At 35.4% G+C, this 17755-nt stretch overlaps 1 protein-coding gene across 1 annotated transcript in view; it reads right to left on the bottom strand.

Annotated features, from left to right (window-relative positions):
* The window catches only part of LOC106091014 (integrin alpha-PS3), a 71282-nt gene extending 53741 nt beyond the window's left edge, over nucleotides 1–17541 (bottom strand). Inside the window, exon 1 of the mRNA XM_013257405.2 lies at nucleotides 16416–17541. Within this exon, the coding sequence (XP_013112859.2) occupies nucleotides 16416–16612 (197 nt within the window). The 5' untranslated portion in view covers nucleotides 16613–17541. The remainder of the gene's footprint in view (nucleotides 1–16415) is intronic.
* Between the last annotated feature and the right edge of the window lie 214 nt (nucleotides 17542–17755).

Below are 17755 nucleotides of genomic sequence, written 5' to 3'. Positions count from 1 at the left end.
AATTTTATTTCTTTAGCCACTACAGGGCGCAATTCTCATCCGATTTGGCACAGCATACGAGTCTTATATGGTCTAAATCGATCCATAGCTTGATACAGCTCCCATATAAACCGATCTTCCGATTTTACTTCTTGAGCCCCTACAAGGCGCAATTCTTATCCGAATGGACTGAATATTACACAATGATTTCTGCAGCATTCAATTCACTTATGGTCCGAATCAGACTATAACTTGATATAGCTCCACTTACATAACAGTTCTTAGTCATTATTCTTTGTTTGCCTTAAAAGAGATACCGCACAAAAAACTCGACAAATGCAATCCATGGTGGAGGGTATATAAGATTCGGCCCGGCCGAACTTAGCACATTTTTACTTGTTAAAAAGACACATGGTTCTAGGAAACTATTCTTAGAATTCTTCCACTGAATATATGGTTTGCTCGTTTTCATTGTAAGAAATGTTAACCTTGAGTATTTTTAATTAAATCACTTTTCGCCTTAAATAGTCTGGATATCGATTGAGATTTATATAAAAATCCAATATATTTTTAAGCCCTTCACCGCAGGATAGGGGTATACTAACATCTTATTCCGTATTGGTCTGAGACTCCATGAAGTTTATATATTATTGATAGTCCGGACATTTAACGTCGTTTAAGCCGTGTCAATACCTATGTCTGAGAGCACGCTAACTCACGAACAAGTAAAGCCTACCGCTAGAAATATTGCAGAAATCCTTCTTTAAACCGATTTCTCTATTATACGTTTAGAGCCCCAAGCAGGAATCCCTGAAAAAACGTCGGGGAAAGCTATAAGCCGATATATTTTTTTTTTATTTTTGATTGTACTGGCCATTGATAATGTCAGCTTTTTCTCTTTTTACGTTCATTTTTTGTTTATGTGTTCTCCTATTTGCGTTAATTTTAATCCAAACATTTTGGCAACCATAACGTTTATGGTGCCTTTCCACTTTCAGTTTCAGCTAAGTAACTTAACCTTCATATTATTCATGACCCTGCCCCTTACACTAATTTTCAGAAGGGACAGATTTCGGAGATGGGTGGTGCGATGTAAGCGAAATTTTGTGTGTTCGCTTATTATAACCTGAAAACAAAAATTTTCTTTTTTCCAAATTTCCGAAGGGGGGCCGCCTTTACCCCAAAACCTACCAAATATATAAATAGAACAATCAGGACAATATGGGACGCAAGTGAAAGGTATTTAAGATTAGAAAACGTGTCTGATATCCAATTGTCGGATCAAGTGTTTGGGGGCTATCTCAACCCCCAAAACACCCCTAAATCGGACATATTTACCGACCATGGCAATATGGGACTCAAATGAAAGGTATTTGCGAGTAGAATACAAATCTGATATCAAAATGTTGGACCAAGTTTCTGGGGGTCCACCCCTTTCACAAAACACCCCCAAACAGGACTTATTTACTGACCATGGCAATATGGGGCTCAAATTAAAGCTTTTTTGAGTGTAGAATACGAAAGAGGATATATTTACGATCATAGCAATATGGGACTCTAATGGAAGGTCTTTTGGAATAAAGCACGAATCTGATATCAATATTGGGGAAAAAGTGTCTATGGATCCACCCCACTCCCATAACACCACGCAAATACGACGTATTTGCTGACAATTGCAATATAGGGATCAAATAAGAATTATTTTAGAGTACATGATGAATCTGATATATATTTTCAAGTCAGTGACTGGCCGCCCCAAACCGATCATGTTTGCCGACTATGGAAAAATGAACGTATATTGAAATGTGAATTGTAATTAATGGGCACCGTTACTCTGAGAGAAAATGCGTAGGGATAGAGGCAAATAATTTCAGCAACGAGCAAAACTAACTGCAAACGACTTCATATTAATAGAATTCCTAATAAGTGGAATTACTATTTGCGGATTTCTGGTAGACCTACTAGACATAAAGCTTTCAAACGGAGTAAGCAATTCCCAATCTGATTCACACAACGATTTCTGCTATAACCTAAAATCCATGCTAAGTAAAATCTGAATCGGCCCATAGCTCCCACATAAATCTTTTCATCGATTTTACTTCCTGAGCGCCTAGGGGTTGGAATTCTTATCCGTTTGTTGCTTGACTTCTCATTATCCTTTTTGTGGTTTCCATAAAGTAACTACACATATGCACAGTGTAGTTACTTTATGGAGTTTTGTGCAATATTTTAAAGAGTTGCAACGAGAATGACGGTACACTTCGCTATTATTTTTTTCTAGTGAAATTTGTGTTGCACCTTTGTTCACTAAATCCAAGACAAAAAACAAATATTTTCAAAAGACATTACATAAAAATGCTGGATGTTATGTGCAGAAGAATTTGGGTCCAGCAACAATGTTTTTCCCTATGAATACAAAAAATAAATATTTCTTCTAACTTTACCCAAACATTATTTATTTATACATATCGATATGCACACATAAACGCATACGTACATATAGGCATGCATTTCTGATTTATGAAATGGCATCTGCTGAAGGGTCTGCTAATGCGTTGGACTCATTTCAAATTTAAATTTCCCTATTGGAAATCCACGGAATTATTTTCGGTTAAACTCCACCAATTTGAGGGCAATTCTTTTCATATTCCCCAAAATCGATTTGTCCACGTTTGTCTGAATATTCTTCCCCTCCAAAAGTTGACACGATGCACCGACTAGGCGTCACCAGACACTGGAGTTTAACAACCAAACAAAAAACACACAGATGGGATGTATGGGACTATAAAACATGCGTGTGCTTGTCATGCATCCAAGTGCATATGTGTTTGTCGATTTGATGGAACATGAGTTGTGTCAGAGGCAATAAAAACAACGTGGCTGCCTTGTTTATTGTTTGTCCCAAGTTGGAAAATATTTAAAAATTTCTTGGATATTTCATCCCCCCTCGTTAAGATAGATGGAGTGTAAATCGGCTACATATGGGGGAGATGAAAACTCAAAGGGCCCATGATGAGCATCATGTTTATGTGGTGCATACACTGTGTATATGGAAGATTCGTTTCTTAAATCAATTCAATTGATCGGAACATGCGGACAACGTTTTCTGCTTGGTACAGATCTAACAGACATGTCAACGGTCAGCATGATGACATTCGACAAGTTGTGTTCTATAGAAAGGAAAACAATTACATGCATAAATCTAAATCGTCTTTTTCAGGATGAAAGTTGATGTTTGGCGTGCACTGACCCCTTTATGTCTTGTGGTGAGACTTGTGTCAAATGAAGAAATACACAAATATACACTCTTTCCTGTGAACTTAAATTTTGGAACTGAGATCTTTCGTTTGCAAGACAACTCTCAATTTTGGCTTTAATTTTTTCTGTATTTAAGAAAAATATATAACAAACTGAATTGGTCTGCCGATATCAGCAAACTCTGTCTGTTAATATCAAATTAAACATTTTTTAACTTTTGAATGAATGCATAGAAAATTTTTCAAAAAATTCAAATTATTGCAAAAAACTACTGCTGACCTATTTTTAGCAGTCTTTTTGCTTTTACAGCAAACATTTTTTCTGTTTTCACCAACAAATTACTCTGAGTGTAGTCATCACATATATCCATAAAATTTGGTTTAGGTGGATGAAGATAATTTTTTTTCAAAAGAACTGTTTAATACATCAAATTTTAACATTTGATCAAAGAAATAGATCCCAATGTGTTGATCTAGTGATTAGTAAAATGTGAAGAAAACTTTGTAAAATCAAAGTAGAAGTCATCTATTGGAAACTACAGCAGCTTGAGGTTTACAATTATAGCGACATATTTCTTTTTATAGGTATTCTAATTTCTTCATTTCGTGTGCAACAAAGCCCTATAAAGTATACAAGTGTGCATATTTTGATCGTCATGACATTTAGTAACAGAATAAGCAATGGCCTTCCGTCGAGTAAAGCTAACCTATAACAATTTTGCACAATTCTTCTGGATGATGTTAGTCGCTTAGAATTTAAATGACAATTTGACTTTGACTTCTTTACCTTTACAGGGCGCAAGTTTTGATCCATTCATCTGAAATTGTGTAGGTAATATTTTGCAATGACTGGCAACAACGATGGTCTGTGAGAAACTCTGACGTACATGGCATACATTTCTGATTAGTCGTTGTGCTTAATTTCAGCCTCATTTCAAATTTCAGAAAAAAAAGACAAAATTTCACTTAAAACAAAACTTAATGCACTTTCTGTATATAATACCTCGAAAATTAAGAAAAAATTTTAATTATCTTTTTTCAACTAAATTTCGATGAAATATTTTTTTAGGATAAAATTTCAGTGATTTTTTTTCCAACAAATTGTCCCAAGATAAAACTGTGCCCAGGCTTGAGCCTCAACATTATTTTTCTTACTACAACATCTTAATAAGGATTTTTTAAAGACTAAACTAAATGATGTTTTTTATAAGATAAAATTTGAATCAAATTTTAATGAAATTCTCTTTAAAGACCAAAATGTAATATAATCTTATTTTGTTAAAAAAAAATTATAAGATTACAAAATCACAAAAAAAGATAAAGTTAACATTTTAATGATATTTAATCAATAAAAAATTGATTAAAAAATTTATCGAAGGATTTAGATTTAGACAAACAATTAAAATTTTTAGATTTTTTGATTTTCTTTTAAGAAAAAATGTTTATACCCTTTACCATAGGATGGGGGTATACTAATTTCGTCATTCTGTTTGTAACACCTCGAAATATGCGTCTAAGACCCCATAAAGTATATATATTCTTGATCGTCGAGACATTTTAAGTCGAACTAGCCATGTCCGTCCGTCCGTCTGTCTGTCGAAAACACGCACTTTTCAAGGAGTAAAGCTAGCCGCTTGAAATTTTGCACAAATACTTCTTACGTATGTCGGTTGGGATTGTAAATGGGCCAAATCGGTCCATGTTTTGATATAGCTGCCATATAAACCGATGTTGGGTCTTGACTTCTTGAGCCTCTAGAGTGCGTAATTCTCCTCCAATTTGACTGAAATTTTGCACGTAGTGTTTTGATATCAGTTCCAACAACTTTGCGAAGTATGGTCAAAATCAGTTCATAGCCTGATATAGCTGCCATATTAACCGATCTTGGGTCTTCACCTCTTGAGCTTTTAGAAGGCGCAATTCTTATCCGATTTGGCTGTAATTTTGTATGAGGTGTTTTATTATGACTTCCAATAAATGTGCTGAGTTTGGTAAAAATCGGTTCATAACCTGATATAGCTGCCATATAGATCGATCTCTCTATTTAAAGTCTTGGCTCCATAAAAAGCACATTTATAATCCATTTTCGGTGAAATTGGAAAAAGTGACTTATGTTAGGCTTTTCAACATCCTTGTAGTATATGGTTTAGATCGATCTATATTTGGCCATGGCTACCAAAAAGACCACTATTATGTCCTACAAAATTGAACAATGACCTGTACTTATTAGACCTCTCAATATCAGTGTCGAATTTGGTCTACATTGGACCATATTTCGCTGCTATGGGGGCATAAATTATACATTTTTCACCGGATCATGATGAAATGTGCTAACGAATATATGTAAACATATATACCCGAGGTGGTGGGTACTCAAAGTTCGGCTCGGCCGAACATAACGCATTTTTACTTGTTTTGTATTCATTTATTGGGTTGCCTAAAAAGTAATTGCGGATTTTTTAAAAGAAAGTAGATGCATTTTTAATAAAACTTAGAATGAACTTTAATCAAATATATAATTGCCATTTTGTTCGATAACCTTTTGCCATCTTCCTGGCAAATTTAGTATTCCACGCTCATAGAACTTCTGGCCTTTATCTGCAAAAAACTGAACCAAGTGCGATTTTATAGCCTCATCATTGCCGAAAGTTTTGCCATTTAAGGAGTTCTGCAAAGATCGAAATAAATGGTAGTCTGATGGTGCAAGGTCAGGGCTATATGGTGGCCAAGCTCACTCAGTTTTTGGCGAGTGACCAAAGATGTGTGCGGTCTAGCGTTGACCTGGTGGAATATGACACCTTTACGATTGACCAATTCTGGTCGCTTCTCCTTAATGGCTGTATTCAATTTGTCCAATTGTTGACAGTAAACATCCGAATTAATCGTTTGGTTCCTTGGAAGCAGCTCAAAATATACCACACCCTTCCAATCCCACCAAACAGACAGCATAACCTTCTTTTGGTGGATATCAGCTATTGAAGTGGTTTGAGCTGGTTGGACCATGATCGTTTTCGACTAACGTTGTTGTAAACAATCCATTTTTCATCTCCAGTTATGATTCGTTTTAAAAACGGATCGAATTCATTGCGTTTAAGGTGCATATCACAAGCGTTGATTCGGTTTGTTAAATGAATTTCTATCAATGCACGTGGTACCCATATTAAAATTGACGCCAAACAAACAAATGTAAACAAAATTTCGCGCACTTTTTTTTTAAAGCAAGCTAAAAGTAACAGCTGATAACTGACTGAAGAAATAATGCAATTATGCAATAATGCCGTTGAAAAAATTTGTCAACGCCGACTATATTACTACTATATTACCGACAATTACTTTTTGGACAACCCAATACATTATTTTTCTTCAAGAAGGGAAACCGAGTCGAGCTGTATGACTCTTAAGGTACTTTTAGATTAATCAAATATTTGATCCATCTTGTTTTGTTAATTTTGTACAAAATGTGTCAAATTCTAAAATTCTTGATTTTGTATTCCCATTAGACACTTTTATTTTACACATTTTGTTTGTTTAAAAATAAATTAAAAAGCGTTAATCATTAGAAAAAAAGGCTTTTATTTGCCCTACATTTGATTGCATTTCAAATTTGTGTTTCCTTGTTTGATTTAACAAAAAACTGGTAAGATCAACAAATAAACATACATTTTACATGCTATCGAATGTATACATGTCCTTTATTAACAATTGGAGCATATTAAATATATTACAATAACATATGGCCAATAGTAATAGCCATGGCTTGATTCCACGATATATACGTTGATTCCAACTCTGTTTGCGTACAGCGGATCAATGTGTTTTTCGGTCGTCCCCTCCCTCGCTGTCCGTGCGGTTTCCAGTCTAGGACACTTCTCGCTATATCATCGCACTGTCGGAGTAGGATACGACCCATCCAAGTCCATTTTCTCTCCCGGATTTCTACATCGACAGGGGAAGTGTTTGTTCTTATTTGCAATTCTTATTTTTGCAATACGGTTTGGCCAGAAAATTCGAAGTATTTGTCGTAGGCAGCAATTTATGGAAAATTTGGACTTTACGGGTAGTCGCTTGTGTCAAGCTCCAAGTTGTATAACCATGTAATAAAATAGATTTCACACTACTGACTTTTGTATTATGTGAGATGTTACTGCATCTCCAAACTTTGTTGAATTTAAGAATAGCGCTTCTAGCCTTGATGACACGTACGCGTATGTCTGTCTCTGATCCCCCATCATTTGATATTTTGCTGCCAAAATATGATAAGTTGTCAACATCTTCAATGATATGGTCGTTTATAGTGAGCGATGTCAGATTTGATGTTTCTATCCTCATCAATTTGGTCTTTGCTATGTTAATCCTCAGGCCTACTTTGACAGCATTTTCATTCTGTCGTTATAGTTAAGCCTTTATGTGCTCGAAGCGGTGTGTAAAGTGACATATATCATCCGCGTAGTCGATGTCTCCGAGGAAGTCGTTAATACCCCAGCGTATGCCATAGGGTGCCTCAGCATTAGTTGCTTCTAATACGGAGTCTAATAAAAATTAAAAATAGCCTGGTTGACAGGATGCAATCCTGCTATCGAAAGAAGAACAAATAAAAAGCCTTTTTTGATATAATGGTTAACGCTTTTTGATTTGTTTTTGAACAAACCAACTGTGTAAAATAATTGTGTCTTGTGTATTCACATACAAAATCAAGAATGTACGAATTTTACATATTTTGGGCAATTATAACAAAACAAGATGGATCAAATATTTGATGAATATACTTTTAGAATGAATATCAACAGAATGGAAGAAGCGGTTTAGTTTCCATATTTTTGCAAATATTTTCCGGGTAACCAATATGATAGCATCTTCAGATGGGTTCACCCGACATCCCTAACCTTTGCATTTATAATACAAACATATATTTTTTCAATACATTCTGTACACAATATAAATAGTTGTAAGTAAATCACATAGCTGGGAGAGGTGACTTTTTCAACGTTATTATTATCTGTATTATTATTATTTTTTTTTAATTCTCTTTGTTGTTTGCAGCACAGCAGATACAACAGCATAGCAGTTGTACCCGTGGTCATATAGTAAAATTGTCTACATGTTTAACAACTTCCGCAAGTGGTTGTTTTTTTTTTCTATTTGAAAGCTTTTCACCATGATTTCATTCACATAAAGTGACAGATTTTTTGCAATCTGTTTTTTTCAATAGGTTTTTTTATTTATTATAATTAATTGGAGGTTTCATGAAAGCACACACCAGCGTATTTGGTGTGGTTAATTATGTTTATTAATGTTAATTCAGCAAAAGTACACCACCGCTCCTCAGTCCCTCGTGGACACCCCTTGGCAAGCGTATGCAACGTTAATTGAATAAAAAAATGGAAAATTAAGGCAGAAAAGGCAAGAATCACCCGGCAGAACATCAAAAGATAAACAACAAGCGGACGAACGGAGCCACTACCAACGCATGTCGCAATAAAGTGTAATCAAATTTAAAAACAATTAATTGCATTGTTATTGTTGTTATTTTTCCTCGAGAAAAAGAGAAGGGCATTTGTGGCCAATCGATGGTTCCACCGCGCCATAATGCCAGCAGGCAGGCCTCAAGCCTGTCCGCCAACCGGCCGGTATTCTCCAAATTTCAACAAGAAAAGTGAATATTTATTTAAAAATTTCGTTTGTTAATGGATTGTGGATTGTCTTTATGGGAAGCCAACATGAAGAGTTTCGACTGCCATACTGACTAGCAGTCTAAGTATTTGGGCAACATTTTTTCCTTTGGCAATCAGACATGGTGGTGTTGGCGGCGATACCCGTGGTGGTGGTGGCAACGGCGGTTCCCGTTTGCATTGTTTGTTTATTTCAAAAGGGAGCATGAACGTGCACCAAAAAAGTTCTTAGTTTTCGGTATCCCCAGCAACACATGGCACAGCACTGTGGTTCCAATTTTATATGCCCGAAACCAAAACAGAGGGATGTTTTAAATTCATAGTACACCCTCCGCCTTAGGGTGGGAGTGTGAGCACTCAATTGCATGGTCTATATATGGCACCATAGTTTATGCACACCGGATATGTTGCTTCGGGGGTTAAATTGCGTTGACTGACTGACCGACCATATCCTTCGGCTCAAATATCAACTACATAGATGGAGGTAAATTTGTTATTAAAAAGTGCAGTTTTTGTAATACAAGCCTGCAAATTTGTTACCCTTGTTTTTGCATCATTAAATGTGTCATCGATTTTCTCATGCGTTTTGCCAAATCTGTTGAAATAGCTACATTACGAGTATTACTGTGAAGATATGACTTAAAAAGAAAAAACTAAATTATTACCTATTGATTTTATCGGAATCCAGTAAAATAATTGGACATTGTTATACCCTCAACCATAGGATGGGGGTATACTAATTTCGTCATTCTGTTTGTAACTACTCGAAATATTCGTCTGAGACCCCATAAAGTATATATATACTCGATCGTTGTGACATTTTATGTCGATCTAGCCATGTCCGTCCGTCTGTCCGTCCGTCCGTCTGTCTGTCGAAAGCACGCTAACTTTCGAAGGAGTAAAGCTAAACGATTGACATTTTGCACAAATACTTCTTGTTAGTGTAGGTCGGTTGAGATTGTAAATGGGCCATATCGGTCCATGTTTTGATATAGCTGCCATATAAACCGATCTTGGGTCTTGACTTCTTGAGTCTCTAGAGTGTGCAATTCTTATCCGATTGGAATGAAATTTTGCACGACGTGTTTTGTTATAATGTCCAACAACTGTGCCAAGTACGGTTCAAATCGGTTTGTAACCTGATATAGCTGTCATATTAATATATCTGGGGTCTTGACTTCTTGACCTTCTAGAGGGCGCAATTTCTATCCGATTTGGCTGAAATTTGGTATGACGTATTTTATTATGACTTTCAACAACTGTGCCAAACAAGGTTCAAATCGGTTCATAACCTGATATAGCTGTCATATAAACTGATCTGGGATCTTGACTTCTTGAGCCTCTAGAGCCTCATCAACATACGTATGTATTATGGTCTGAATCGGTCTATAGCCGGATACAGCTCCAATGTAAATTCTTATTCGAATTGGCTGACATTTTACACAGGTCTCCAGCATATAATTTTATTGTGGTCGAAACCGGACCATACCTTGATATCGCTCTAATAGCAGAGCAAATCTTTTCTTATATCCTTTTTTGCCTAAGAAGAGATACCACGCAAAGAACTAAGATTCGGCCCGGCCGAACTTAGCACGCTTTTACTTGTTTCTATATTAAACTAATTTTGAAAATAAAAAAAGCAAACTTTAATCAGGAACAAGTTACATTAAAATTATCAGCAGTTTAATCATATCTAAAACAGTTTAATCTTCCAAGTTCGAACACTGATGATGGTCATGCAAACTTAGAACTAACCGAATCGCACTTGTCAATTTCTATTGGTTTTCAAAGAAAAAGGCACACCAGAGAAATTTTTTAGTAAAAACAATGTTTACTGTAACAGCAGAGAGTCTGCTGAAAATGGGTCAGCAGTAGTTTGTTACCACTGTTCCTTAGTGGAATGTTCGTGTGCAAAATTTGCATTTGCAGTAGTTTGTTGCTAAACCAGCAATCATTTTCTGCTGTTTTCGAATTTTAAAGTTAAAATATGTTAAAAAGTGTTATAAATAAAAAAAATTTAATTCATCTTATTTTTCAGTTCTACAAGAATATAAAGTATTTGTTTTTCAAATTTCCACAATTTCCAAATTTTTTAATGAATTTAAATAACAGCAGAGAAAAAAACTACTACCAATATATTTACGATTTAAACAAAAAATTAACGCCTAAAATTATCAAAATTTTATTAATATATTGCAAATGTCCCAATAGTTGTTTAGAAGTCCAAAAATTTAAATTAGATTTATTCAATAGTTTAAAATTTTTAATTTGATATCAGCAGACAGTGTTTGCTGATATCAGCTGGCAAATTTTTCTGGGTGCAGAATCTACCAATACCAAACCAGACAAACCAAGAAATCAAAATAAAAATTTATTTATTCTTAAACGATGTTCATCTGACCGTCTGTGTGTGGTAAACACTCCATAGCCTTTAAATATTGACATATTGCGCTGAAATTAGATAGTTTGATTTTGGGACTAAAGCCCCAAAAAGCCAATTTATTATCTGATTTCACTGATATTTTAGACTGTGATTTGTACTAAGGCTACCATAGTCTGTCCCGTAAATTAAACCATTCTCATATGTTTGAAATAATATTTTAATATATTATTGACTTTGAGTTGTTTCTGTAAAACAATTAAATTCCAACCATTTTGCTGCATAGTGTACACTCAACCAAATTTGTTATTCGAAACAAATTTGATATTGTTTAAACAGCAGTTTTTGCCTGATGAAAATCGGAAAGCAGACATTGCTGCTGTTTCAACAAACATAAGGGGGCTGCTTTCGCAAACATTTCGGTCAAATAAATCAGCAAACAAAATCTGCTGTTTTAAGTACAAAAACCTGCTGGAAAAATATATGAAATTTTGTATGTTTGCCTGTTACTTGTTTTGATTACTTTAGGCTTTTTTTTAAAGAAATTTTGTTGAAAGAGATGATTTTAATTTTTGAAATATTAGTGTAAAGAAGCTACCTGATCCATCCATTGGTATTCATATCGAAATGTGGCTGAGCTCGCTCGCATTATTTGTTATTGCTCTTCTAATGTGTAGGCCTTTTGTTTCTAAATTAAAGCTTGCTGCTCTGAAATCGCAGAAATACTGATATAATAGCAGAACTACTGCTATAATAACAGCAAAATTAACTACATATATTCAACAGACAGTGTTTGCTATTTTTAGCAAACGGACGGCCGTCATGGCTAAATCGACTTAAAATGTCATGACAATCAAGAATATATACTTTATGAGGTCTTAGACGCATATTTCGAGGTGTTACAAATAGAATGACGAAATTAGTATACCTCCAGTCTATGGTGGAAGGTGGGTTGTTGTAATAACGACAATTTTCAAACGATCTGCAAGTTAGTTACAGATTGCTTTGTTACCGATCGACATTTCTGCAAAATTTCGTCAAAATAGATGTGGATATGGAAATAGCTCGTAATACCCAGATTTAAAATTATTAGATGGTTTTAAGTGCAACTTTAATACGTTCTAAATAAAATAATGCTTAGCATGGATTGTTCAATTATCATTTGAACACCCCATTCGAATTCCATTGTTGCTCTATAAAGATACCGACCATTTATAGCTCAAGTTACCTGGATTAAATGCACCAATCATCTACACTTTTCTTTTTACGTATTTAGAAGAAACCGATTGTTTATATACCATTTTCAAAGTTTTCTTTTGAACTAGTGGGAAATCAGTTCCGAGGAAGAACTAATCCCCTTGGGATTAATGTGACTTGTGTTTTCGCAAACATTTCGATCTGATCTTGTAACTTCAAACCTACTAATATCAAAAACATATACAGCCCAATACCGAAAATTCCCTGGCAATAAACTCCCAGGGATTTAATTTCTCCCTTAAATAAAATCCTCCTATTCTGATTGAATGGGGAGAGAAAAAAATTTGGAAGAGGGGATATCGACTTTTCGAAAGCAACTGTATTATCTTGACTATTATATTTTGGAAGAAAGAACATTGAATGGAAGAGTAAGCAAAAAGAAGTTATACTAAAGATTAATAAAGAAGTTTGCAAACATGTTTAGTGTTGCTTTTTTAATGCTTTACTTTACAACTATGGGCTACAGCGTCTCAAGATATTTCTTTGTTGTGATAACAACTTTCCGTCTTAATCCAACAATCATTGGCTAAAATGCGATTCTTTCAGAGTGGTCCGGTGGACATATATATAATTGTGTCGTGCCGTCCCTGGTTGCATGCGTGGCACACCTCCTGCATGTTTGCGGGGCTGCTTTCGCAAACATTTCGGTCAAATAAATCAGCAAACAAAATCTGCTGTTTTAAGTACAAAAACCTGCTGGAAAATATATGAAATTTTGTATGTTTGCCTGTTACTTGTTTTGATTACTTTAGGCTTTTTTTTAAAGAAATTTTGTTGAAAGAGATGATTTTAATTTTTGAAATATTAGTGTAAAGAAGCTACCTGATCCATCCATTGGTATTCATATCGAAATGTGGCTGAGCTCGCTCGCATTATTTGTTATTGCTCTTCTAATGTGTAGGCCTTTTGTTTCTAAATTAAAGCTTGCTGCTCTGAAATCGCAGAAATACTGATATAATAGCAGAACTACTGCTATAATAACAGCAAAATTAACTACATATATTCAACAGACAGTGTTTGCTATTTTTAGCAAACTTTTTTCTTTGAGTGTACATCGACTAAACTTAATTTACGGCCATTACAATTTGCACAATCTGAATAAAAATGGTCAATGCGGTTAACTATTTGTTTTGTTAATGAATCGATTAATCATGATCAGTTAAAAGTGAAATTTAAGTTAATCAAACTTTCAAATATTTTGGAATATTCAAATTTATTCAAGTTAAATCATTAAGGGCTTTATTTCTCAAGAGGCAATATTAACACAAGCATACAACTTTTGTTGACAAACATTTTAAATTTTCGCCAAATTCATTCATAATAAAAAGAATTTGTGCAAAATTTCAAGCGCCTTGCTTTACTTCTTCGAAAGTTAGCGTGCTTTCGACAGACACACGGACGGACGGACATGGCTAAATCGACTTAAAATGTCATGACAATCAAGAATATATACTTTATGAGGTCTTAGACGCATATTTCGAGGTGTTACAAATAGAATGACGAAATTAGTATACCTCCAGTCTATGGTGGAAGGTGGGTTGTTGTAATAACGACAATTTTCAAACGATCTGCAAGTTAGTTACAGATTGCTTTGTTACCGATCGACATTTCTGCAAAATTTCGTCAAAATAGATGTGGATATGGAAATAGCTCGTAATACCCAGATTTAAAATTATTAGATGGTTTTAAGTGCAACTTTAATACGTTCTAAATAAAATAATGCTTAGCATGGATTGTTCAATTATCATTTGAACACCCCATTCGAATTCCATTGTTGCTCTATAAAGATACCGACCATTTATAGCTCAAGTTACCTGGATTAAATGCACCAATCATCTACACTTTTCTTTTTACGTATTTAGAAGAAACCGATTGTTTATATACCATTTTCAAAGTTTTCTTTTGAACTAGTGGGAAATCAGTTCCGAGGAAGAACTAATCCCCTTGGGATTAATGTGACTTGTGTTTTCGCAAACATTTCGATCTGATCTTGTAACTTCAAACCTACTAATATCAAAAACATATACAGCCCAATACCGAAAACTCCCTGGCAATAAACTCCCAGGGATTTAATTTCTCCCTTAAATAAAATCCTCCTATTCTGATTGAATGGGGAGAGAAAAAAATTTGGAAGAGGGGATATCGACTTTTCGAAAGCAACTGTATTATCTTGACTATTATATTTTGGAAGAAAGAACATTGAATGGAAGAGTAAGCAAAAAGAAGTTATACTAAAGATTAATAAAGAAGTTTGCAAACATGTTTAGTGTTGCTTTTTTAATGCTTTACTTTACAACTATGGGCTACAGCGTCTCAAGATATTTCTTTGTTGTGATAACAACTTTCCGTCTTAATCCAACAATCATTGGCTAAAATGCGATTCTTTCAGAGTGGTCCGGTGGACATATATATAATTGTGTCGTGCCGTCCCTGGTTGCATGCGTGGCACACCTCCTGCATGTTTGCGTTTTCCCTTGCCAAAAAAAAGTTTAGGTGGCTGAATGGACAGAACTACTTAAGTGAGAAGTACTTCGTCGTCATGCGTTTGCCTGAAACGCTGCCTTATCTAAAGGTCTACTTTTATGGATTTTTTTCCTGCTACACCACGTATTTTCGTTTAATTGATGGTCTGAAGTGCAATGTTGCACATTTGCCTATCAACATTGCATTGAGGGTTTTCTTGCATATCAACAAGTGCTGCCTGATTCGGCTTCAAGCTCAATTATAAGGGACCTCCTTTTATTGGGTTGCCCAAAAAGTAATTGCGGATTTTTTAAAAGAAAATAAATGCATTTTTAATAAAACTTGCCCAAAAAGTAATTGCGTTTTTTTATATAGTCGGCGTTGACAAATTTTTTCACAGCTTGTGACTCTGTAATTGCATTCTTTCTTCTGTCAGTTATCAGCTGTTACTTTTAGCTTGCTTTAGAAAAAAAGTGTAAAAAAAGTATATTTGATTAAAGTTCATTTTAAGCTTTATTAAAAATGCATTTACTTTCTTTTAAAAAATCAGCAATTACTTTTTGGGCAACCCAATAGTAGAAAAGTATTTTTATAAAAACAATTAAATAATATAATTTTTCCTCCTAACTCCCTTTCAATTTTTTGGGAAAATTTTCCCAGGTTCTCCCTTTCTTTCGATTCAGAACCCTACTTCTTTTCCTGGGAGATATTTCCCCTTTTCGACATTTATTTAGAATAATGGAAAGGTTAGTAGGAAAAAACCTCCCAGGAATTTGTTATAAAGTAGGGAAAAACTCCCAGGAATTTGTTAGGGTGTAGGGAAAAACTCCCAGGGAACAGTTATTCAGAATAGGGCAGATAATAGCTAAATTTAAAACAACATTTCTAAAGATGTGGCATATATTAAAAAATCGGCCATGAACATTACATAAAGGAACAAGGAGGTTTCTTCTATGATATCAATGCATGCTGTCCGATTCAAGTTTGAGGACTGGAATCCGGGCCTTAAGCGTCAAGATGACTTCAACTGAATGCAGAAACGCTCTTGGTAAGAGCTTTTTAAAATGCATCAACCTATTTGATATTTTTCCTATGCTTTGGGGGAAAATACATTGAATGTAGGTGGTGTCTGTTGTCTACACTTAACTCTGAGTGTCAACCAATGTCTCAGACACATTTCCCGCAGTGATAAAAATTTGTTTAAGGCGTTCTTTTGCTGCTTCAAGTACAATTGTCTTGCTAATGGATTTATTTGAATTTTACGACATGTTAAATACTTTGTTTGAATGCAAACTAGGTAACCGAAACAGGGAGTTATCATTGGCGCTAATTGAACTGAAGTTTCAGTTTATGGAGGGGGTTTAACAAACAAATAAAACACTTATCAACATGGCCGTTTTCAATGCTTACCTGGTGGGGCGTATAACCATGGCATATCCAAAGTAGGAGCTCCTCACGTGAGACTTGAAGAACTTCAGCTGTGGCGCTCCTATGACCACTTGTGGCTTGGGGGCAAAGTTAAAGCAGAGAACGGGGGTTAATAAACTCCCAAAGAGGGCACTTAACACTAGACACTGCACTGGCAATATTTGGGAAGACATTGCCATTGATTGATTTCTAACTGGGCAATTGTATGCGTTAGAGTTTGCTTAACGATAAGGAATGCAAACAGTCCTCAAGGGACGGATAGCTGTATATGTGCTTATTTATATTTATTTATTTGTTATGTATGAACTTGTGCGTGTGTATATGTGTATTTTTATTTAATTTACTTTCTATTTCACTTTCTATCCCCACTGATTGGTTGGCTAAGTGACTGCCTTGTTGCGATGTATGTATGCTTTGCACTGGACTTTAGAACTCTTGAATTTTTTCTTTTCTGATCAGCACACTTATTTTCCCCTCCTGGGGTTTCTTGCTTCTTCAATTATTTATCGCGCACTATCCAATTCACTTGTTGGGGCTACATTTGTTGTTGTTGTCGCCGTGGAAGGAACGATGTTTTGCCTTCCATGTTGCACTCTTCATCACTTTGTCACATTTGGATATGGAAAACACTTTTGATGCGTTTCTGCGTCTACTCGATCGGCACCGGGTCGTTCTTTGTTTCGCGTATTTGTCGTATGATATGGAATTATTTTTGCTTTTTTTGCTTTTCTCAAACTCGAATCGGATGTGGATTATTATATTCTTATTTTACAATTTAGTTGGGTATTTTATTAAGTATCGTCGTTGTTGTTGTTGTTATATGTCGCCGTAGAACGCAACTACTGCTGCTCGATGTGTTTTGCTGCTGTGTTATTTGTGTTAATATTCACTCCTATTTAGCTGGCGTATCTTTCAGATGCCTTTTCCACACGCTGTGTGCGTTTGTGTGTGTGTACAATGTTATTAATATAGATTTATCTTGTTCTTATTTTTTTTTTCGTTGCTGTTGCGTTCTGCATGGAGTAGTGATTGTAGTTAGTTGTCGTCTTTCGTCACACGCGCACCCGCCCGTTTCCGCACTATAGCGCTACTGCTTCTTGCTTCGCCGGCAACCGAAATCAAAATAAAGACCAATCGCCTTGTCAGCGACAGAAAGGGCCCTAAGCTGCGCTTATATTGCTCTTTACCGTTGCCCATTGCCGATGCCGCCACATAGCCGGTTGTCTGGATGGCATGGCAAAGTGCCAGTGTGTTGGTGGATGTGCGGCCTGCTTGCTTGCACACACACGGATGCGAGTGTTTTTATCATGCACAGTGGGATG

Source organism: Stomoxys calcitrans, chromosome 5, assembly GCF_963082655.1.
Source record: "Stomoxys calcitrans chromosome 5, idStoCalc2.1, whole genome shotgun sequence".
In the NCBI taxonomy this organism is placed as follows: Eukaryota; Metazoa; Arthropoda; class Insecta; order Diptera; family Muscidae; genus Stomoxys; species Stomoxys calcitrans.
The sequence above is the reverse complement of the archived record's forward strand: the minus strand, read 5'-3'. Positions and strand labels throughout refer to the sequence as shown.